Source organism: Hemiscyllium ocellatum, chromosome 4 (assembly GCF_020745735.1).
Source record: "Hemiscyllium ocellatum isolate sHemOce1 chromosome 4, sHemOce1.pat.X.cur, whole genome shotgun sequence".
NCBI classification, from domain to species: domain Eukaryota; kingdom Metazoa; phylum Chordata; class Chondrichthyes; order Orectolobiformes; family Hemiscylliidae; genus Hemiscyllium; species Hemiscyllium ocellatum.
Window position 1 is genome coordinate 37717009 of NC_083404.1, and position 23841 is coordinate 37740849.

The 23841-nt window shown below is 38.2% G+C and overlaps 1 protein-coding gene across 7 annotated transcripts in view; it reads left to right on the forward strand.

The window, feature by feature from the left end:
• The window catches only part of bbs9 (Bardet-Biedl syndrome 9), a 562903-nt gene that overhangs the window by 140888 nt on the left and 398174 nt on the right, over positions 1–23841 (forward strand). For all 7 annotated transcript variants that reach the window (XR_009643699.1, XM_060822953.1, XM_060822956.1 and 4 more), the window contains exons 15-18: positions 4840–4980; positions 8243–8338; positions 19971–20143; positions 20314–20466. Coding sequence is in view for 6 of the 7 variants with exons in the window: in XM_060822953.1 (XP_060678936.1) it covers positions 4840–4980; positions 8243–8338; positions 19971–20143; positions 20314–20466 (563 nt within the window). In the remaining variant the exon portion in view is untranslated. The remainder of the gene's footprint in view (positions 1–4839; positions 4981–8242; positions 8339–19970; positions 20144–20313; positions 20467–23841) is intronic.

Below are 23841 nucleotides of genomic sequence, written 5' to 3' on the forward strand. Positions count from 1 at the left end.
GCAGTCGGAGAGAGCTTTGCGAACTTGCAATTAGAGAGGCTATGGGAACTAGGTAGATTGAGCAATTGCTTGTGATTATGGTAGTACATTTATAAAAACGAGAGGCTTAATGATGAAAGAGGTAAGTGAATTTAGAAGAGGGAGGTCAATAGATTTATACTAAATCGAAATATATTAAATATTATATTGTGAAATTTTATTTAAATATGATATAACTGATGATTACTAATGTCAGGATTTTGCTTCTTTCCACTGATTTGGCCAATTGAATTGGAAGATGTTATTTTCTGGTGTTCTGGTATTCTCTGTCATGTCACTCTCACTCTCTTCTTGTAAAATGCAACTTAAAACCTACTTCTTTGACCAAACTTTTGGTCACCTATCATAAAATCCCCCGTATATCTTGATATGTAGTTTCCTTTGGTAGTGTTGTTATGAAGTATCTTCAGGTGTTTTACTACATTATAAGCGCTGTATAAGTATAGGTTGTTAGTGTGTTGTTGGATAATACGCAACTATATTGAACCATTAGAGGTAGGTCTCTGTAATTTTAATCCATTTTAATACATGGCTATTATGATGAAAGGTACGATTTCATTGTCATTACTATTAAGGAAAAAAACTTGTGTACAAAGATATAATCTCTCAAGTAGGACAATGAAGAGGCATTTGGTATGCTTTCCTTTATCGGTGAGAGCATTGAGTATAAGAATTGGAAGGCCATGTTGTGGCCATATAGGATATTGGTTAAATTGCACACTTTTGGAATATTGTGTGCAATTCTGGTCTCCCTCCTATCAGAAGGATGCTGTGAAACTTGAAAGGATTCAGAAAAGATTTACAAGGATGTTGCCAAGGTTGGAGAATTTGATCTTTAGGGAGAGGCTGAATAGGCTAGGGCTGTTTACCTGGAGCGTCCGAGGCTGAGGGGTGACCTTGTAGAGGTTTATAAAATCATGAGGGACATGGATAGGGTAAATAGGCAAGGTCTTTTCCCTGGGGTATGGGAGTCCAGAACTAGAGGGCAGAGGTTTAGGGTGAGAAGGAAAAGATTTAAAAGGGACCTCAGAGGCAACTTTTTCACACCGAGCTGCCAGAGGAAGTGGTAGAGGTTGGTACAATTACAACATTTAAAATGCATCTGGATTGGTATATGAATAGGAAGAGTTTACAGGGATATGAGCCAAGTGCTGGAAAATGGGACTAGACTTATTTAAGATATGTGGTCAGTATGGATGAGTTGACCGGAAGGTCTGTTTCCATGTCGTACATCTCTATGACTCTATGGTATAAGTAGTTTGGTAGCGGGTCATGGTCCAAGTCATGGTTGGAGTGATAGCTCCAGTAGTGTCATGGTCAAAGAGGAAATGGGGGGGCAGAGGCAGTTTTAAATTATGCTTGCTTTTCTCCTCTGAAGATCAAGGCAGCGAGTTACTTTCTGATTTACTCCATTCCCTTTTTACTTTCATCCCTTACGAGGTAAGCCAGTAGGTATTACTTTAACCCTTGTTTCTACAATCATTTTTTTGAAATTAACCCACCAAGAGCCTTTAAAATAAAATCAAGTAAAAGAGTTAACAAAACATTCAAGAAGCTGGGGAATTGCTTCACCAAGCCACATGCACAAGCATTCAATAAATTAACCAGGATAAGACAAAGAGGAGATTTGTTATTAGTGCCAAGTTTTGGTAAATCCTGAGCGTAAAAACAAATTAACTCCAGTGAGTTATAGTGTTCCCAAGGTTAGTTTCCACAGAGAGCTGTGCCTGGCAGCTTTTCTTTTTACTGGCAAAGTATGGGCTTCTTTTCAACCATTAACTTGGAGATAGAGATGGAGTAGTCAATGCAGGCTGCCAGCTCAGTCTAGCGTCCTGCTCTCTTCCTAGGATCAAATCATAACTGATATAGATACTCAGGATTGAATATTTATGTAACCAATCAGCTCTGGTTTCAGTTGTGTGAGAGGTAGTGGCTTTTTAAGTCAAAGTATACTTTATTCATAAACGTAGCTTTATATAAATACATAGTCATTTAAGCAGTAGCATATGATGAAACAAACAAACTTTGGAGTTTATCCAACAAACAAACCAAAGACATTTCTCACTTGTACAAGAGCTAATTTACATATCTTTGAATTACCAAGGGTGGAAGTGCAGTGGACCTGATACCGAAATAGACCCCCATTTAACTTCAGCTGAAAGACTGTAGATGGTAGTCTTTCCCCACTTCTCCTTGGCAGCAGCTGCCCAAGCTTTAGTGTGTCCCTCAGCATGTAATCCTGGACCTTGAAATGTGCCAGTCTGCAACACTTGGTCAGGGTCAACCCCTTGTTCTGGAAGACCAACATGTTTCGGGCAGGCTAAAGAGCGCCTTTCACCAAGTTGATGGTTCTTCAGGGGCAGTTGATGTTTGTCTCAATGTGTGGGAAACAACCTGTAGAGCACTGAGTCCTGTGTCACAGATTTGCTTGAGATGAACCTTGAGATAAACCATTGCATCTTTCTCCAGACTTTGTTGGCAAAGGCACATTCCAGACGGGTGTGTATGACAGTCTCTAACCGCTGCCAACCTCCCCCTGCAGCCGCTTTGACAGCAGCATGCGGTGGCACAGAGTCCAGGCATACATGAAGCATCTCACAGACAGTGCCCTTCTCACGACCAGCCAAGTAATTTTTGATGTTTATTAGAGAGTTCCAGTGATGAGGCGTTCTGCCAAATGACTTAGACAATCTGCTCAGGGATCCACCCTCTCCTTTTCCCGCAGGGCCTCAAGGGTGCTATGTGCTGATCACTTCCTGATGGACTTGTGGTCAAAGGTGTTTTGTTTCGTTTCGCAAATTTCTCCAACTATTTGGAGTGTTCCTCGGCAATGAAGCCAGTCCCATCCATTGCAATGCTGGGACAGGTAGAATCTCAGTATGTAGTGACACTTGATGTTTGTATACCGATGGTCCATGCACAGCTTAAAGCAGCCACACACAAATGTGGCCATCAGGATGAGGATTCCTTTGGATACGTTCTTCCTCCCCTTATCCAGGGTTTTGGACATGGTGACCATCTTAGACCTTCAGATAATGTAAAGATGGCTTGGGTAACTGCAAAGGAAGAGATCCTGAGAATGGGCCAGACCTCCCAGACACTGCCCATTATAATAACCGAGAGAGTGCCTGAGGGTGCTGTGCACAGCCCAGGCCATCATGGGAGCCAACCTTCCATCCATTGACTCCGTTTACATGGCTCGGTACCACAGAAAAGCTGCCAACCTCATCAAAGACCCTTCGCACCCTCGTAATGATCCCCTATAACCTTTTCCATCAGGCAGAAGATACAGAAGCCTGAACACACACACACCAGTAGTTCAAGGACAGCTTATTCCCGGCCGTTATCAGACTATTGAACGGACTGTCTAGCCTCAAATAATGCTGATCTTCTTAATGTTGATCTCTTTTGTACGCCGTGTGCAATGTTACCTGTATGCCTCTCTCTAAATCTTTTGTTCTGTACATACTTGTTTACTACGATCTACCTGAACTGTTCGTAAGCAAAGCTTTTCACTGTACTTTGGTATAAGTGACAATAAATAAATAAATAATTCAACGATAACTAGGTTTTTACCTGCAATGAACAGGGAATAATACTCCCAAAGCCCAGTTTCTGCCTTATCTTAACGATATGCACAACCCAAACTTTTGCGCCAGCCCTTCCAACCCGTATTCTCAGCACATTCAGGTAATCTATCCTGATTCTAAGGAGAAGGATGATATATCGGCCCAGTTAGCAAAGAACATGGCCTTGCTCTTGCCTTGATTTCCCTTGGCTCCTGAGGCAGTTTGAACTGGGTGCATTTTGGCATAATCGGTCTTGAAGTTTTTTTTTGCTGAATGCTAGCTGGAAGCAAACGGCTCATCCCTGGGTCCAATGTGTCTTTAGCTGATTGTTTACACAATGTGGATGGTTCATAAACTTCTGGAAATTATAGTGTGTTCAGTCTTGATCAGTTTATAAGTTTAGCAAAGTTGTCAATTTTTATAAGAATTAGAATTTAAATGTAAAAAGATAGAGAGGTTACAGTTTTGTTTCGGATTTCGTTTCATCTTGTCTGGGATTATGTTGCTATCTTCACCGTCCGCAGATAAATTTCCGTAATAACTCAAAAGCAAAATACTGGAGATGCTGGAAATCTGAAATGAAAGCCAAATGCTGAAAATATCACCAGATCAGGCAGCATCTGTTGTGATTTAACATTTCAGGCCGGTGAGTTTTCATAAGAACTGAGGAAAGGAGCTCTACCTCAGTTTAACAAATTTTCAGCTTGCAGAAATGTAGAAATTTTCTTTAAGGGAAGAGAGATCTGACCCTGGCTTACAAGATTACCTCAAAGTTACTGTGCTTGGAATACAATAGATTGTGACTATCGAGAAATCAGGACGAAAATCACTTTTCCTATTGCTAAAGGTTTAACAATGTTAGCATCATAAAGTTCAATTGAGGGGGTTATATCACATGAGCAACATATGATGTGGAGGTGCCAGTGTTGGACTGGGGTGGACAAAGTTAAAAATCACAATACCAGATTATAGTCCGACAGGTTTATTTGGAAGTACTTCATCTGCTCCTTCATGAGGTAGCTGTGGAGCAGGATCATAAGATTTTTGCTATAAATTCTGTGTCTTACTCCGAAAGCTAGTACTTCCAAATAAACCTGTTGGATTATAACCTGGAGTTGTGTGATTTTTAACTATGAGCAATAACTATTTGGCGGTAAGCTTAAAAATATAATTGCAGAATATAAAGCTTCACATAATCCCTTATTACAGAATTTTTAATGCTGCCTTACAGGTGTTCCTCGAATTGTATGGTGTATGTTTAGTTTGCCACTGAACTTAATTTGTCAACCAATACAACCATCGAAGAATGCTGCTCACAAAATAACAATTGATACAAACCAGCCACCTGTAAGTCTGTCGTCAATCTTTCCAGGTAAGTGCTCTACAACCAATAATATTTTCATAAATGCAGCATTAGCAAGATTAAATTTAGCTAGCAATAACCTGAAATGTATTTTTGTAATACTGCTATTTTTCTACTTGGAGCATTATTACTTCCTCTATCCTATCTTTCTTACACTGCTGAAGAGCAAGACATTTTGCAAATGTGATCTTATGGTTTCTAGTACCATTTTTTAATTCATAACCCTGAGCTCACAGCTGAGTTTGTCCTTATCCTTGCAGAGACTTTGAGTTTTACGTAGTGTCATAATCTCACGAGAGAATGGTAATATAGTACAACCTCACTTATCCAAATATCAAATATCCGAATTTCGGATTATCCAAACAAGATCTCAAGGTCCCGTAAAAGCAGCTTAGACAATTCAGCATTCATTTTATCAGTTAAACAGCATTATGGCGTGCATTGCCAGATAATCGAGGCAAGTTCAATAACTCAAAGTACTGCTTGTTTAGATCGTATCGGTTCGGTTATCAATTAAATGGCATAATGGCGTCTATTGCTGGATAACCGAGACATGTTTGAATAACTGGCACTCATAAATCACCGCTAGTTTATGGTCAGATCAGTTATCTGAACGATCAGTTATCTGAACAAAATACTCCCCACCCGTCTTGTTCGGATAATCGAGGTTGTACTTTTTTTTGGAATTTCACTGTGTCTGTGAATCCCACAATTACTACACAATGTTTTAAATAGTCAGTCGCATTAAAGGTTAAGAAAACCAATACAGGTACTTGTATTCTAAATTAAATGTCATAACTTTACTTTTGATCCATTTTCATTAGATTTATGCCTCAAATCTCTCAAGTTAGATAGTTGCCAAAACTTGGAAATTTAACCTCTCGGTCTGGGTGCTGTGTTAAGGATTAAAATACAAGCTGACATTTCCTTTACATTCCATTTACTTTTGGCAAGGTTATCCCTTCCAATCCCTTTATAACCATTCTAATATTTTAGACATCTGTCATTTCAGAATTTTACTGCTTCTGATATTCAATTATGGAGATTTGTGTCTGAAATTCGCTCTTTCTATAGTTTGCTGTACCAGAAATTCAACTCACTATTAGTAGAGTCCTTCAGACTACTAAAAAATTTAACTATTTTTGCCAACATACATAATTTCAACCAAATTCTGTTGAAAGAAATTCCTTTACTCTCACTTATTCTAAAACAATGCAACTAACCTACCTGAACAGAGAACTATATCTTGGAACCTGCTCACCCCTGTAATTAGCTTTATAAACCCTTCTTTCTATTGTTTATCTGTCAGGAACCTGGACGTATGGTCATTTTAGCTTAGTTGTTATTCAGTTTTTTTCCCCCAAAATACATAGGCCATCGCAATAACACCTTTAAAATAATAATTTTTAAAAATCCTGAGGAGCTTCTCAGTTCCATTATAAAATAAAATTTAACATTCTCTGATCTGTGTTTTGCTTTCATATAAAATTTGATACTAATCCACATAAGGAGCATCACTGGATCACATGCTTGATTGAAGATTTATATTTTAGAGGGCATCTCAGAGATATAAAGAGAAGTGCAGAGGAATTCCAAAACTTCAGGTTTAGGAAACTAAAGGCATGGTGTAATATTAAAATCAGGGATTCTTTAGAGCTGGATGTAGGGAGATAGAGGAGTTTAAAAGTTGGAAGGCATCGAGGCTATAGAGAGATTTGAAACTAACAATGAAATCTTTTAGATTGAGCCCATTGTCAGACTAGGAGCAATAAATGAGCGAGTTTAGGGATGACAGGTGAATTGGGTAAAGTGCAAATAACAACATTGGCAGCACAGTTTTGGATTACTTCAAGCTGTAAATGTTACTGATTAGTAATCTTACTTTATTTCATTAAGCTGGGTATTGAGCCCAACTACAGCATCCTTATTGCTGAGATTAGTGAACTCAGCACAGAATTAAACTGAAAATTACCAGAGCAATGGCTGAACTATTTATGCTTTGCCATTTGGAACATTCAAAACTCAGTGATTGTAATTGTTATCATGTGTATAAAATATAGTGTAATGTTGAGTGCTGGCATATACTATTCTGAAAACCTCAAAACTAATTTTATATTTTAAAACAGGACACAAATGGCTTGAAAAATGGCCATCTGAGGATAACTTGATTTATTTTCTGTCCTAGGACCACTCCCCTATCTCAGGAGGGAAATAAAATTCCAAACTGATCAGAGTCTATCCTCTTTATTGAAACCAATCGGGGGGAGTTGGGGGAGGGGGGATGGTGGTATTATCAGATTGAATGGGTTAATAAAACATAAAGACTCTGCCTCAATCTTTAGTATAGTGACCCACAACACAGGACATACCATCGACATGAACACAACCTCCTTAGTTGGAAACGACTTTGAACTCGTGCAAGTCACATGGTGCAACTGCCTGTTTTGTTTGAAGAATCATTGGCAGGCATTTCTGCCAAAGCCATTGAACTATCATTAGGAAATATGTGAATCAGATTTGCAATGAGGCTACAAGACATGAGGCAGCCAAAGTATGTAACCTGTTCCACTTTAAGTTCATGTGAGAACCAATCTCCAAAAGATTCAACTCCAAGAAACCTCAAAGCGTGCTGAAAATCTTTTCCTTTACATGATCCTCAATTCATGCTTAAAGCATCAAAGCCTTTGAAGGAACGATAAGCTTGCTATGCGGGTGTCTGGACATCATAAAATCCAAGTTTGGGATCATTATCATCTCAAAGTACATTGTCTTAACTTGAATCTGATCTTCATGTGTGTGTTTTAGAATAAATGTGAGTTATTTTGTTTAATTTGAGGGGGTTGAGAATAAATAAATCTCTCAAAATGTGCTACCGTACTGTTATTTAATAAAGATAAAACATCAATGGATAAAAAGACACACTTCCTCCATACTAAACATACTGATCACAAGGAGTAAGAGAACGCGCAAACTTCATCTGTGACAATAGAATTGTGTTTTATACTACATTAGCTATGCTTTTATAAATAGTCCCCAAAAACATTTTCTTAATTTATGCAAGACATAATATTTGATTGTAACAGAGTATTTTAACATTTGAAATTCAATTCTGGTTTAAAAATATTTGTAGCAATCAATTAAGAAATGCATAATTTGAAATCTTCACAAAGATTAGCTTGATCAATAATTTCAAATTGTGCCTTTTATCATCATTTACTGCGGTTATTATTCAGTTATAGGTACAATTATGTTGTTTTTTTTATGAAAACAGATTTTCTTGGAGAATCAGATGATGAGCAGATAAACGTTTTAGGATTTAAATTCCTCTCAGGGGCAACAGTTACACTTCTAGCCTCAAAGACCTCAAGTGAGTACGATCATCTATGATTATCCCCTTTAACTGCCTTCAGATTAACTAATCGCTACTGCTCATGGCATGCGACATATTAATCAGGAGGGAATATATCTGATTTCAAGGATTGTAGTTATTCCTTTGGATCTACTTTCTATTTTCTGCTTCCCCTTTCCCTCTTTTAGCAGGAACATGCAATGACATACTGGATGATTACTGGAAAATGTTGGCTCCTAATAAGTCTTCTTGTAGCAATTTTTGTACATTGTTATCTGATAGGCAGTTTTACCAAAAGAAAAACATATCTGGATTCAATTGGAGATACTGTCTTAAAGTTTGAATTAACTTCTTTTAAGCCAAAAGACATTGAGATCTGCTGGGGTCACTTACTGACCTATGCCAATGCCTCTGGCAATTGCAGGAAAATTGTAGGTTATTGAGAATGTCGCAGATTTACCTAGATGTTTCTTAAAAGAAAAAGCTTTTATTTCCGGGTTAGATAAGTGACTGACCCATTGTATGGGAAGTGTGCATACAGAAGTAATTGCATGATTTCTCATTGTGCTAAATATTAATTCACATACTATATTGCTTCTTAGTAAATTGCATCTTTTGATCCTATTGACAGCATGATTCCCTTTGTTTAAGCAGAAATGCTGTAAAATGTATCGAAATCTTAAAGAATAACATTTTGAGGCTTTCACCCTTTAATCACATTGATGGCACCGTGAACGAGGTTTCCTACTGTATATCAAAGGTCACTCTTGTGTTGAAAAGTATGTTTCACTTCAGCATTGAGCACAAAGTTAGTGCCAGAGATTTTGAAAGAAAGTCTTCCTCTGTAACAGTATATTTGCAAAATGACAATTGCTTTTCCAATTTCATCAGAAAGGCTATAATAATCTTATAAACAAAAATTGAATTTGCTTTCTGACAAATACAGTTTCTGTAATGATTCTCTACCCATGCCAACTAAACATTTGCACTTCTAAAGGACAAAATACTGAGTCCTTATCTGTTTGTTCATCTTTAAGGCACGAATTAATGATTTCTTGATTCATCCCTTCACGTTACAGTCGGATTTGACTAGCATTAATAAAAATAAAAACAAATCGTATTGTTTAAGTGGTGAAAGGCTGCAGAGCTCTGAGATCTAGAGAGGTCTGGGTGTCCTCTTGCATAAATCGTAAAAGATTAGTATGCGTGTACAGAAAATAATCAGAAAAGTTAACATAATGTTGTATTTTATTGCAAGGGGAATTAAATGCAAGAATAAGGAGGTTATGCTTATGTTATACAGGGAATTGGTGAGACTGCATCTGAAGTACTGTCTACAGTGCTAGTCACTATCCTTATGAAGCATGTTAATGCATAGAAAGTTTACTAGATTGATACTTGGAATGAGCAGGTTGCGTTATGATGAAAGGTTAAACAGGCTAGATCCTTTTCTGTTGGAGTTTAAAAGAGTCAAGGAACTTGATTGAGCAGATGTCAAAAGGATGTTGCCTCTTATGTGAAATCTAGAACTATGCATCGTAGTTTAAAAATAAGGGTTCACCCAATTAGAACAGAGATGACAAAACATTTTTTTCTATGAGGGTTGTGTATCCTTGGAATTCCCTTTCTCAAAATGCAGTGGGTGCAGATTTTTAAATATTTTTAATACAGAGGTTGATACTTGATGACCACGAGGATGAAAGATAATCGGGGATATACAGAAATGTAGAGTTAAGGTTAAAGTCAGATTAGCTAAGACCTTATTGAATGGCAGAGTAGGCTTAATGGGTTCAGTAGCCTATTCTTATTCTTTATTTTAATATTTGCATTTACTTCTTGGACTGCTATTGACTAAACTATCGTAAGATGAGGAATACCTGTGCAAAATGTACAGTTTCAGCTTGAACTTCTGTGCAGCAACATCAAGGAGGTGGTGAGACCAGCAGTGAAGGAGAAAACCATGGAAGAAGGTTGCATTGTGATTGGCAAAACATTCAAGACTTATATCTGTAATTTAGGAGGGAGGTGGAGAAAAAAAACTCCAAACCGATCTTGAAAAGGTTAAGCGAAGAATGCCGCTTTGTGCTGAGCTTAGTTGTTCTGTATTTTGTAGGTTTTTTTGTGTCTTTTTTGCTTTTCTTTTTTTTGATCTATTAGTTATTTACTTATTTATTTGTGTTGCTTTGCACAGTGTTAGGGTTTGTTTTGTATTATAGGGGTAGGTTAGTCGTTAGTAGACAGTAGTGGCATTGTAATTTGTGCTTTTTAAATTATACTGATATTTGTTTTTGATTGTATTTTTCAATAATTTTATATGTTTGTAAAGTTTAAAAAACTTTGCTAATAAATATATTTACAAAAAAAAGCAGTGAAGAATGCCAGTTGAAATTAAAGGACAAGGACAAAATGGTGAATGAAAAGGATGTGAGATGAAGAAGGAGCTAATGTGAACTGGGGGAAAGAGAAAGTATGTGTCATGGCCTTTATAAGAATGTCAAACAATGGTATGTAAATGTTTTGTGATGTGAGGCTAGAAGAAATCTGAATTAAAACTAGAGTGAGTATAGAAGTGTCAACTTGAGTTAAGGGAGAGAAGACAGAGTGTCAGTGTGATCCTGGGCAAGAAGGGAAGAATGCCACTTACATTATTCCAACTATTTAAATCAATAAATTATTAATCAGATTTAGCAACAGTACTGATACATCTTGATGTTGTCGTGCAGTAGTTTTTGAAGAAATCCTGCAGTGTTTGCCACAATCCTCCATCATGCAAGTGATGGGCATTTGGGGATTTTTTTATAATTGCAGATATACTTCGCTGCAATTTCAAGTAACTGTTTATCAGGGCTCTTTATAAATTGTTAACTGTGTTTAAAATTGTTGGTCAGTTTTGATTATTTTCTTATGGTGTGACAAAATGTAGTATTTTGTTTTGCAATGTGTTATTGATTGGAGTTTCTTGCTAATGATGGTACACATTACAATTGGCTTTGGTATTTAATGATGTGGAGGGAATATGCTTTCTAAGCTGGTTGATAGACAAATGAACCAAGCCTTGGTGCTTTGATTGTTTGCCTCTTGCTCTTATAAGGCACCCATGTTAAAATCACTCAAATGTTTACATCTGATCTGTGATTCAAACCTATCTGTCCTGTGCTATTGCTCTGCCATATCAATTCATACTTTCCATTGCAGATATGCTGAGGGACTGTTTACTTGATCTAACAGCTGTAATTTGTAAACAGAGGCTATTACAATCATGTGACTGGCTGGTTACTTCAAATCAGTTATGATTGTAACTGAATTTACTTACCTTTTTTCTGGTATATATTTAATGACACGTAAAGCTTTGCCTTGATTGCAAGGGAACAAGAATCAGTCTGTCTGCGACTCACGCACACAAAACCAATTAAAAGCTCTGTGACTTTGTGTAGAGATTTAGTGCAGGAGACTTTGAAATTGCTTAAAATCTCTGTTTGAACTGAATTTTATTTATGTTTTGACCAGATGTGGAATATGTATTTTGTAATGAATATTCCATGTTTCATAAAGCAATGTCTTTTTTTTAACAAAAAAAACCCTGATCCTAGTCTGAAAGTGTTTGCAACCTACGAAGGGCAAGATCACATTTAGCAGCACGTGATCTAAGCAATGAAGCAGAGTACAGTGACTAGGGTTTTCTGGTAATTGATGTGTTTGTCTGGATATAAGCATCTGGTGTCTCACTATTCTTCAGCCAAGAGCCTGCGATCATCAAGAGTGATCAGAGATACTATTGCTCAGCACAACAAAAATATTGATGCGGAAGTACTGTTATTGGACTGGAGTGGACAAAGTCAAAAATTACACGACACCAGGCTATAGTCCAACAGGTTTACATGAAATCATGAGCTTTCAGAGTGGCGCTCTTCCATCAGGACCTGACGAAGGAGTGCCACTCCAAAAGCTTGTGATTTCAAATAAACCTGTTGGACTATAATCTGGTATTGTGTGATTTGTAACAAAAATATTGAATGAGAGAAAAGTATAAAACTTTATATTTCTCAAAATTTGTTATAATAGAGTTTGACTGCAGAGAGCAGTTTATAATGAGTTATACTGATCTTGAATAGCTTATAAGCTTCTTTCCAATGTTACCTTATTTGGAGAAGCAACTTGAAACAACACGTGAATTATGTGTAAATTACACCTTTTCTTGAAATCTGGGGAAAGTTGCATTATCATTATCTACAAACCAATTTTGTAAAATCCCCAGGTTTCCTTTCGAGTAAAACATTATTGCAGGACAATTAGGTTGCAACATGTCACTCATTAGTAATCATTTTCATCTTATACTGCATCCAGGGACTACCAATAACCCTTGAATTGATTGGTAATGTAATTTATCATTGTAGCTTCCACTGAGAAAACTACTTCTCTTGCAGAAAAATTTGAAATAAACATTATAAAGGTTTCTATGTCAGCCAGCAGTGAAATGGCAGACGCCAACATCGTTTGTACGTACCAAATTGCAGCCAAGCTCAGTTGCCATTTAACAGGGGCACTGCATAAAGGAATATTTCATTTCCTCCCCTTGCAGAATCCTCAGTTTAATACTCCAGTAAGGGAACAACATTAAAAATATCACAAGTGGCTCAATTTCAAGTTAGCCTTCCCTTCTTCATCAGGCTTAGGTTCTGATGTGCTCCTTCACTTGTAAATTGTACTTCAGCAGTTGGTCTCCAGATAATTGATGTTCAGCATAGCAGTACATCTCGGAGCGTTGCATTTTGGGAGAAAGCAAGGTACTGCTGGTGGCAACAAAATCTGATCTAGGGAGATGAGTAACTAAATGCTGCATTATTCTATTGCATCTTAGGTAAGATACATAAGTTCTGGGGTGGGTACAGCGCAGGGGCACTAGAAAAAAATGCATATTACTTTTTACATTATGAAACATTATAGTGATCAAATTGAGCTATTTAATATGATTGAAGGATTCAATAAATTAGATAGGAAGAAACTATTTCCCAGAGGGGTAATGGGTTGTGAGGAGTTCAGATAAATTGAACTGAAACTTAAAATCAGAGTCAGGATATTCAGGGTTCACTTCAGAACAACATCTTTACACAAAGGATAATGAAATTATGGAACCCTCTCCCTTGAAAGGCTGTAAAGGCTAGAGTTCAATTGAGAATTTCAAAACTTAGATCAGTTGTTTTTTTTTTGTTGGGTGGAATTATTAAAGGTTATGCAACAATTGACTTGAGGTAGATAAAAATATAATGTATTTCAATTGTGGTGAAACAGGCTCGAGGGTTAAATGGCCTCATTCCAATCCTATGTTACTACTTCAAGATGGTTCTGCTCACTGAGCTGTGTGTCTCTGCTGTGATCCAGGGCTCCAGTGCATCATGACAATCCAGAGTGAGCACATAAACATTTGCAGCTCAAGGAATTTCAGAGGAGCTGGACCGATTATGCCACATTAGGGAGGGGGTAAAATAACTGTTAACTTTGTTGCGACAGGCAGTTCAACTAGATAATTCAAATTTGGTCTAAGATCAGAGACAGAAGGTTGTATCTGCAAGTGAGGCAGGTACAGGGACCCAGGGGTAGTATGTGAGGAGCCTTACCCCTGCATTTGTATAACGTGTTTTAGTTCATGGGGGCTCTGGCACTGGGGTAAAAGGCAGCAATTTCAGTGGGATGAGCTAGGACCAGTGTCTTGGTGAATCTAGGATCGTAGAGAATACTTTAAATTAAATAAAGGGGAGCTGAGTGGGCGGGGGGGGGGAGGTGGGGTGATGATTCTTGGAGAGGGATTACCTTGGCTTATGAAACAAAAGGATATATCAGCATTACAGGGCATCTACTTAGGTCATAAAACCAGATTTGGACAGGCAGGGACAGAGTGTACGAAACATTTTTAAAAATCAGCAAGTAGCATTAAGGGGAGGAAAATGGTATAAAGGCAAAGTTAATTGTTCTTTACTTAAATGCACTTAGTATTTGGAACACAATAAATGAATTGATGGCACAAATAGAGCTTAATAGATTTGATCCAATAGCCATTACATTGACGTGATTACAGGGAGATTAATGTTGGGAACTGAGAGGGATATAGTGATTAAGTGAGAGGGCAAAAACTTTGCAGATGGAATATAATGTGGAAAACTATGAGATTATGGCAGCACAGTGGCTAAGTGGTTAGCACTGCTGCCTCACATTGCCAGGGACGTGTGTTCGATTCCAGCCTCGGGCGACTGTCTGTGTGGAGTTTGCACATTCTCCCCATGTCTGCGTGGTTTTTCTCTGGGTGCTCCGGTTTCCTCCCACAATCCAAATATGTGCAGGTTAGATGCATTAGTCAGGGGTAATAGGGAAGAGGGAATTGTTCTGGGCAGGTTACTCTTCAGAAGGTCAGTGTGGACTTGTTGGGCTGAATGACCTGTTTCCACACTGTAGAGATTCTATGATTCTCTTCTATACACTTTGGCAGGATGAATAGAAAAGCTGAATATTATTTAAATAGAAAAATACTGCAGAAAACTGTGGCACGCAAGAATTGTGGTAGCTTCCATATAATCAGAAAAGGTTAGCATGCAGGTTCAGTGAAGGCAAATAGATTTTGGATTTTATTTCAACAGGAATGGAGTATAAAAATAGAGAAGTTTTGCTAAAAATAAATAAGGCACAAGTTGTACCACACCGAGAAAATTATGAACAGTTTGGTCTCTTTATCTGAGGAAAGACATATTGGCATTGGAGTCAATCCAGGGAAGGTTCACTAGATTGATCCTGGCTATGGAGGGATTTTCTTATGAGGAAGGTTGAATATTCATTGAATTTTAGAATTAAATTGAATTGAATTTATTGTCACGTGTACCAACGTACAGTGAAAAGTTTTGTCTTGCTAGCAATACAGGCAAATCACAGAGTTAAGTAACATAGATAAGTAAATAATAGGTAAACAGCAGCAAAAACAAAAAGACAGGTACAGGCAAATGTTAAGAGTTTGTGAGACCATTCAGTATTCTAACAACAGTAGGGTAGAAACTGTTTCGAAACTGGCTGGTGCATGTGTTCAGGCTTCTGTACATTCTCCCCAATGATAGAGGTTGTAGAAAAATGTTGCCAAAGTGGGATGGATCTTTGAGAATGCTGGCAGCCTTTCCTTGACAGCGGGCCTGGTAAATGGATTCTGTAGATGGGAGGTTGACCTTTGTGATTGTCCATGCCGAGTTCACCATTCTCTGTAACCATCTCCACTCTTGAATGATACAGTTGAAATACCTGGTAGCGATACATCCGGACGGAATGCTCTCAATGGTGCACCTACAAAGGTTGGCAAGGGTATTCACAGTCATGGCAAATTTCCTCAGCTGCATGCGGAAGAAGAGACATTGTTGGGCCTTTCTAACCAGTGTGTTCTCATGAAGAGTCCAAGAAAGCTTATTATGGATGACAACTCCCAGGACCTTGACACACTCAACTTATTCCACCTCTGTGCTGTTAACGTGTGGGCGGGCATGAGTAAGATCCCACTGAAAGTCAATAACGAGTTCCTTGGTTTTGCCGGCATTGAGAGCTAGGTTGTTTTCAGTGCATCACTTTTTCAGGTCTTCCACCTCCTGTCTGTAGTCTGTTTTGTCGCCATCTGAAATTCGACCGACTGTGGTGGTGTCATCAGCAAACTTGTAAATGGCATTAGTCTGGTATTTGGCGATACGGTCATGGATATACAGTGAGTACCGTAGGGTGCTGAGTACGCATCCCTGGGGGCTCCAGTGTTGAATGTTAATGAGGATGAAACATTGTCCCCAGTCATCACTGATTGTGACTTATGGGTCACGAAACTGAGGATCCAGTTGCAAAGAGTGGGGTTTTAGTCTGAAATCACTAAGTTTAGTAATCAGTCTTGAGGGGATAATAATGTTGAAGGCTGAACTGTAGTCAATGAGTAGGATTCTTATGTAACTGTTCTTGGTGTCAAGATGTTCTAGAAGAATGAAAGGTAGCTTTATTAAAACATATGAGAATTTTAGGGAGCTTGACAGAGTAGATGTAAAAATGTTGTTACCCCTGGAATAGGGGATTACTCAGTTAGGACAGAGATGAGGAGGATTTATTTTCTTCTGAGGATATCGAGTTTTGGAAATCCTTTACTACAGAGAGTTGTTGAGGCTGGGTAGTTAGAAATATTCAAGGCTCAGACAGACAGATTTTAAATCTGTAATGGGATCAAGGTTTATCGGGAAAAGTGAAATTGAGGATTGTCAGATAGCCCTTGATCTCATTGTATGGTGAAGAGGACGTGATTGGCCGAAAGTCCTATTTCTTCTCCTGTGTCTTATGGTTTGATTCATGGATTGTGCCTCTTCCTTGCTTTACACATCCATCAGGGGCTATTATATTTACATAAGAGTGTATAAAACAGGACCAGTTATTGGCCATCTGGTTCTTCAAGCCTGCTCTGACATTCTACTCCTAGTGTTCCAGGTGTAGTTTCACCAAAGCCTTGTACAATTGCTGCACTTTTTATTCTTGAAATTCAAACCTTTTGCAAGGAGAGCCTAAATACCAATTGCATAAACCATTACTTTATGTACCTGTGTTCCTTGTATGAGTGAACCCAAGTCTGTCTGAGAACCAACATTTCAAAGTTTCGTGCCTATGAAAAGTATTCTTTTACTGTTTGGATGAAAGTGAATAACATCGTCGTTCTGTACATTATCCTCTATCTGCCACTTTGTTTCCCAATTTTCTAACCTGAATTCTTTTTGTAGTCACTTTGTTTCTTCTCTCTCATTCCCACCCAGTTTTGTATTGTCAAAAAATTTGGATACACCACTCTCACTTTCTTCATTTAAGTCATTCTTACATGTTGTAAATAGCTGAGGCTCATTGATCCTTGTGTTACTCCATTAGTTACAGCTACTGGTCGGAAGATCACTCATAACCTTACACATAATCTTCCTGTTATCCCTAATTTGATGAGTCCTATGTTACACATTAATGTTTTGTATGGTGTCAGGACTCATTGGAGTAATGCACTAGAAATCAAGCCCCATATTCATGGAGTTGTCACAAATGTGAAAATTTGATTACATTACCAAATGGCCCAATTCTACTGAACTGTCTAATTTAGGTTAAATTAAAGGACACGGGTTTTTTTCCCATGAGCAAAAAAAAACTATTTATTGTAATCAACTGTGATTTTAACCATTAGTAAAATGTAGACAAGGTGAATTGCTAATGTATTACTGAGAATGTTAATGTTATCCCTTTTAAAAATTCCCATTCACATATGGACAGACCACAAACACAGGCAAGCATGAATATTGTGGGTGAACAAAACAAAGCCAGGATAAAACTGCTTGATAGCACTAATTCAGAATATGGATGATGATGAGTTGTTTTCTTTCTGTTCCTTTCAATTGCTTCTGACATTTTGCTTATAGCACGAGACTGTGTGTATACAGATTCTCAGTATTTCATTTACTGGTTGAGAAGTCAGTATAGGTTGAATCTCGATAGGTTGTTTTCCCTTTCCACTTTTCACATAATTTGCAGAAGAAAAACAGCTTCCAGGGGAAAGTTGATGGACAGTATCTGGCCACTTGGGATTTTCCTTTATTTCTCTATCCAGAAGAGCGAGACAGAAAATGGATGCTTTCTCCATGGAAGCTAGACGTTTCTACTGTATCAGAAACATAGAGAATCAGGAGCAGATATAAGCTATTTGATCGTTTGAGTCAGCTCTGCCATTCATTATGATCATGGCTGATCACCCAACTCAGTAGCCTCTTCCTGACTTTCCCCCATATTAATTGATCCCTTTAGCCCTAACTGCTATTTCAACTCCTTGAAACTGTACAATGTTTTGAGCTTGACTGCTTTCTGTGGTAATGTATTCCACTGGCTCACCACTCTGAGAGAAAAAAATTCTCCTTTCACCTTTTATCCTATATCCTTCGACTGTGACTCTTGGTTCTGGACAACCTCCCCATCAGGAGAACCCTTCTTGCATATATCCTGCCCAGTCCTGTTAGAATTCTATAGGATTCTATGAGATTCCCCCTCATTCATCTGAACTCTAGCAAACTTAATCCTAACTGATTCAATCTCTCCCGATACATCAGCCCTGCCTTTACAGTAATCAATCTGGAAAATCTTGACTCCACTCCCTCCATAGCAAGAACATCCTTCCTCAGAAAACGAGACCAAAACGGCGCACAATATTCCAGTTGTAATCTCAACAATATCCTGTATAATTACAGCAAGACATCCCTGCTCTAGTCTGAAATCCTCTTGCTATGAACACCAACATTCATCTGCCATCTTTACCACCTGCATGCTTACGTTCAGTGACTGATGTACAAGGACACCCAGAATTCATTGCACATTTCCTCTCTCAATTTATAGTGATTCAGATAATAATCTGCTTTTTTTACCGAAGTGGATATTTGAAAAGCCAATCAAAAGACAGTCTCTGGGCAGAATTGCCTTGAACATAAGTGTTGCAGATTTTTCTGGTCTCCCCCCTCACTGCTGCATTAAGGCAACTTTACATGTATAATTCATAATATATTCCAGTAATTTATTTTAAAACAAGTAACTTCTTACACAGTTTCCACAGTTTAAAGCAATATGTATTCCCATTTTTAGTCCACAGTTCAAAAACAGTGATCTTTGCATTCACACTGCCTCAAATACTTCTTGGAAGTTCAATTATGTGACATCTACCAGTTACATTCTCAAAAACAAACTCTAATAAATTTTTCAATGACTTCCCTTGCATACAACGATGTTGATTATACGAAATCATATTATGATTTTCTTAGCACATTATTAAGACTCCCTTAGTTATGGTTTCTAGCATTTTTCCCATTGCCAATGTCAAGTTAACCAACTTTTTTCTCCCTCCTTTATTGAATAGCAGTGTTACATTGGTTAACTTCCAATCTGCTGGGATTATAGTAGAATTTAGGGAATGCTGGAAATTCATAACTGATACATCCACTCTAACTACAGTTATCTCTTAAAGGACCTCAGGATAAAGGCCATCAGGTGCTTGGCATTTGTCTGATTTTAGTTCCTTCAGTTTCTCCAGTACTCATGAATATTCCAGGCAAGAGTGTTTCTGAGCTCTGATTCTCTTCTGAGTGTTGCCAGGTTTTCCTTTGTAAGTTGAGCGTGATTACATTATCTTAAGACCCATCATATGATTGCAAATGGCGATCTGTTGGGTTGAAGCAGAGAAAAAAATAAATTTTCTTGAATTGGTTTGTTACATGGTATTTGAAGTGAAGTTACAATCTTACACTTACTCAATTACATTCTTTAGAAAAGTATTAAAGATGAATTATTACACACTGATAATTATACAAATGCCACTTGTTATTATGACATTTTCTAAAGGAAATTTTGGACCTATAATGAACATGACGATAATAAATAAATAAATGTTTAAAAATATTACTGCCTTTAAGAATTGCAGCACAATTAGGAATATATTTAAACTCCAAGGAACATTATATATCAGTGACAAATAAAATTTGTAGTCTGTAATGTAGTAAAAGTGACTCTGAAAACCTTTGCTATTCTCTTTCCGTTCAAATAAGTTTGCAGGAAGAAACATTTTATGTATTTTAATTCAACATTTTAGGCCGGTACAGAATCCAATCTGATCAATTTGAAGACCTCTGGCTAATAACAAAAGAACTTATTCAGCGTTTAGAAGAATATTTTGTGAGGGAAGAAGCCAAAGACTTCAGGTGCATGTTCCCCGGACCTCTTCCTTTGCAGGAATACTTTCAACTAATCGATCGTCATTTTGAGGTCTGTTTGTCTTAGCTTAACATTATCTCACTATGATAACAATATAATTAATGTCATAGATTGATTTTATTTTCTATTCTGTGCAAATGTACTCAGCTCAAAGAGCAGTTTTTAATTTTATGTTTGAAAAAAAACAGACCAGAGTGAGGTCCTCTCTGTTATTTTTGTAGTTGCGGATAAATGCTGAAAAGTATAAGGAGCTTCTTTCAGAAAGGGCTGTGCAGTACAGAGCTATTCAACGCCGACTTTTAACACATTTCAAAGACAAAACTCCTACACCTCTACGCAACCTGGATACTTTACTGGATGGAACATACCGACAGGTTAGTATGTTTAGAAAATTATCTAACAGTTACTCCAAAGTGTTCCTTAGTTATTGCTTTTCACACACTAATCATTCTAATGTTCCGGTGTTAAGTCATTAAAATCATTGTATATATGTGATCAGGAGAGTACTGGTATATTACTGGATAAGTCTTCCAGATGCCCACGATAATGCTATGGTTACATGGATTCAAATCCCATAGTGGTAGCTGGTGGTATTTAATACCAATTAATAAAGCTGGAATATCCAGATAGTCTTGGTGATGCTGACATTGATTATTGTAAACACCCATCTAGTTCACTAATTTGAAGGAAACCTATCATCCTTGCCTGATTGAGCCTACATGTGATTTCAGATCTACAGCAATTGGTTGACTCTTAATTGACCTCTGAGGTGGCCAAGAAAGCTATTTAATTCAAGAGCTGTTAGGGTTGGCAACATGCTTGCCAGCAACGCCTGTTATCCCGTGAAAGAATAAAGAAAAAGAGTAATTGTGGGGGATGGTGGGCAGGGGATGATAACTTCACATTGGGCTTCCCCAGCATCAAGTTTACTTTTCTTTATATGTGTTACTGAATTAGACTTTAGTGTATAGGGCACAGTTCCAAAATTTGTGAACCATATATTGTGAAGTATTGTGAACTGTGAGGAAGCTAGGTTTAAACCATAAAAAGGTACAGATTGGCTTGTAGAATAAGCAAACTGGTAGCAGATGAAATTCAATGGAGAAAATTGTGAACTGATTATTTTTGGAAGAAAGAAAGAGGAATTGAAAAAAATAAAGGATACAATTCTAAAGTTGGTGGAGTGGCAAGAAGACTCAAGGTTTAGATAAACAAGTCATTGAAGGTGGCAGGGTAGATTAAGATTACTATTAATAAAGTGTCTGATTTTTCTAAATAGAACACAAAAACCATGGAATTTTGATGAAGCTGCATTAAACACTGGTTTGGTCTCACCTGGACTATTGTAGCAAACTCTAGGCACCATGTTTTAGTAAGAATGCAAAGGAATTAAAAAGGAGACAGAAATAATTTACAAGAATGGTTGCAAGAATGAGAAATTTTGCTTGTGTGTGTAGATTGTGAAGTCTGGGGCTGTGCTATTGGAGAAGAGATTGAAAAGAGATTTGTCCAGCTTTGATTTTTTAAAAATTCTCTCATGAGACATGGGTGTTGCTGACTAATCAAGATTTATTGCCGGACCATGCCTGTCTTTGAACTGAGTGGTTTGTTAGGCCATTTCAGAGGGCAGTTGAGAGTCAACCAAATTGCTGTGGTTCTGGAGTCACATAAGGATGAGGATGGACTAGGTGAGGATGGCAAATTTCCTTCCCTGGAGGATATTAGCATAATTTCTTGGTCATTAGTAGATTCTTAATTCCAGACTTTTTAAAATTAAATTCAAATGCTACCATCTGCTGTGGCAGGATTCAAACTCACGTCTCCAGAACATTAATTGAGTTTCTAGATTAAGAGTGCAGCAATAGAAAGGAAGGAACTGTTCCGACTGGTGAACAGATCAAGAACCAGAGGACACTAATTTAAAGTGATTAGTAAAGGAAGCGATAGCAACATGAAGACTTTCTGAGTGCAGAGAATAGTTAGGATCTGGAATGCATTGCCGATGAATATGGTGGAGGCTGTTTCAATTGTGGCTTTTAAAAAGGAAGTGGGTAATTATCTGAAGGCAGAAAATTGTAGGGTAGTTGGGAAAGAAAAAGGAGTGATACAAGGTGAGCTGCCTTTGCGGAGACCTAACACTGAAGTGATGGGCCAAATGACTGTCTCTTGTGCTAGAACCATTCTATGATTCTGTTTCATATGATAACTGGTGTGAATGCATTGCTATCTTCCTGTGTTTGGTAAAAGATGCTATGTTTGTTAAAAGATGTAGTTCATCTTTCATTGCAACATTAAAGATTATAAAATATTGGAGCAGAATTAAATTATTCGGCCTATCCAATCTGCTCCACCGTTCAATCATGGCTGATATGTTTCTCAGTTCCGTTCCTCTGCCTTCTCTCTGTGAGCCCTGATTGCCTTACCAATCAAAGACCTACCTATCTCTGTCTTACATACATTCTATGACTTGGCCTCCACAACCCATGGTGGCATTGAGGTTCCACCCTCTGGCAGAAGAAATTGCTCCTCACCTCAGTTTTAAAGGGCCATCTCTTCACTCTGAGGCTGTACCCTCGGAACCTAGTCTCTCTTAATAGTGGACAAATCTTCTCTACAACCACTGTATACAGGCCATTCAATATTCCGTATGTTTCAATGAGAACCCCACCCCCAACTCTTATCCTCCTAAACTATAGTGAGTACAGACCCACTCATCATATGACAAACTCTTCATCCTCAGGATAATTGTTGTAAACCTCCTCTGAACCCCTCTAAGGCCAGCACATCTTTCCTTAGATGCGGGGACTAAACCCGCTGACAGTATTCCAAATGTCGTCTGACCGGAGCCATATACAGTCTCAGCAGTACATTTCTGCTCTTGTATTCTTGTCCTCTTAAAATATTACATGACACTGTAATCTTTTGCTATAAATTCTGTATCTTACTGTCCTGCTCCAGAGCTACCTGACGAAGGAGCAGGACTCTGAAAGCTAGGGCTTCCAAATAAACCTGTTGGACTATAACCAGGTGTTGTGATTTTTAACTTTATTGGTCAGAGAATTGAGTATAGGAGTTGGGAGGTCATGTTGAGGCTATATAGGACATTGGTCAGGCCATTTTTAGAATATTGTGTGCCATTCTAGTCTTCCTCCTATAGGAAGGATGTTGTGAAACTTGAAAGGGTTTAGAAAAGATCAACAAGGATATTGCCAGGGTTAAGCTATAGGGAGAGGCTGAATAGACTGAGGCTGTTTTCCCTGGAGCATCGGAGGCTGAGGGGTGACCACATAGAGGTTTATAAAATCATCAGGAGCCTGGATAGGGTAAATAGACGAGTCTTTTCCCTGGGGGGTGGGGGTGGGAGGTGGTCCAGAACTAGAAGGAAACATTTTTGGGTAAGAGGGGAAAGATTTAAAAAGGATCTAAGGGGCAACTTTTTCACACAGAGGGTGATGCATGTATGGAATGGAATGAGCTGCCAGAGGAAGTGGAAAAGGCTGGTGCAATTACACTTTAGATTAGATTACTTACAGTGTGGAAACAGGCCCTTTGGCCCAACAAGTCCACACCGACCCGCCAAAGCGCAACTCACCCATACCCCTACATTTACCCCCTACCTAACACTACGGACAATTTAGCATGGCCAATTCACCTGACCCCGCACATCTTTGGACTGTGGGAGGAAATCGGAGCACCCGCAGGAAACCCACGCAGACACAGGGAGAACATGCAAACTCCACACAGTCAGT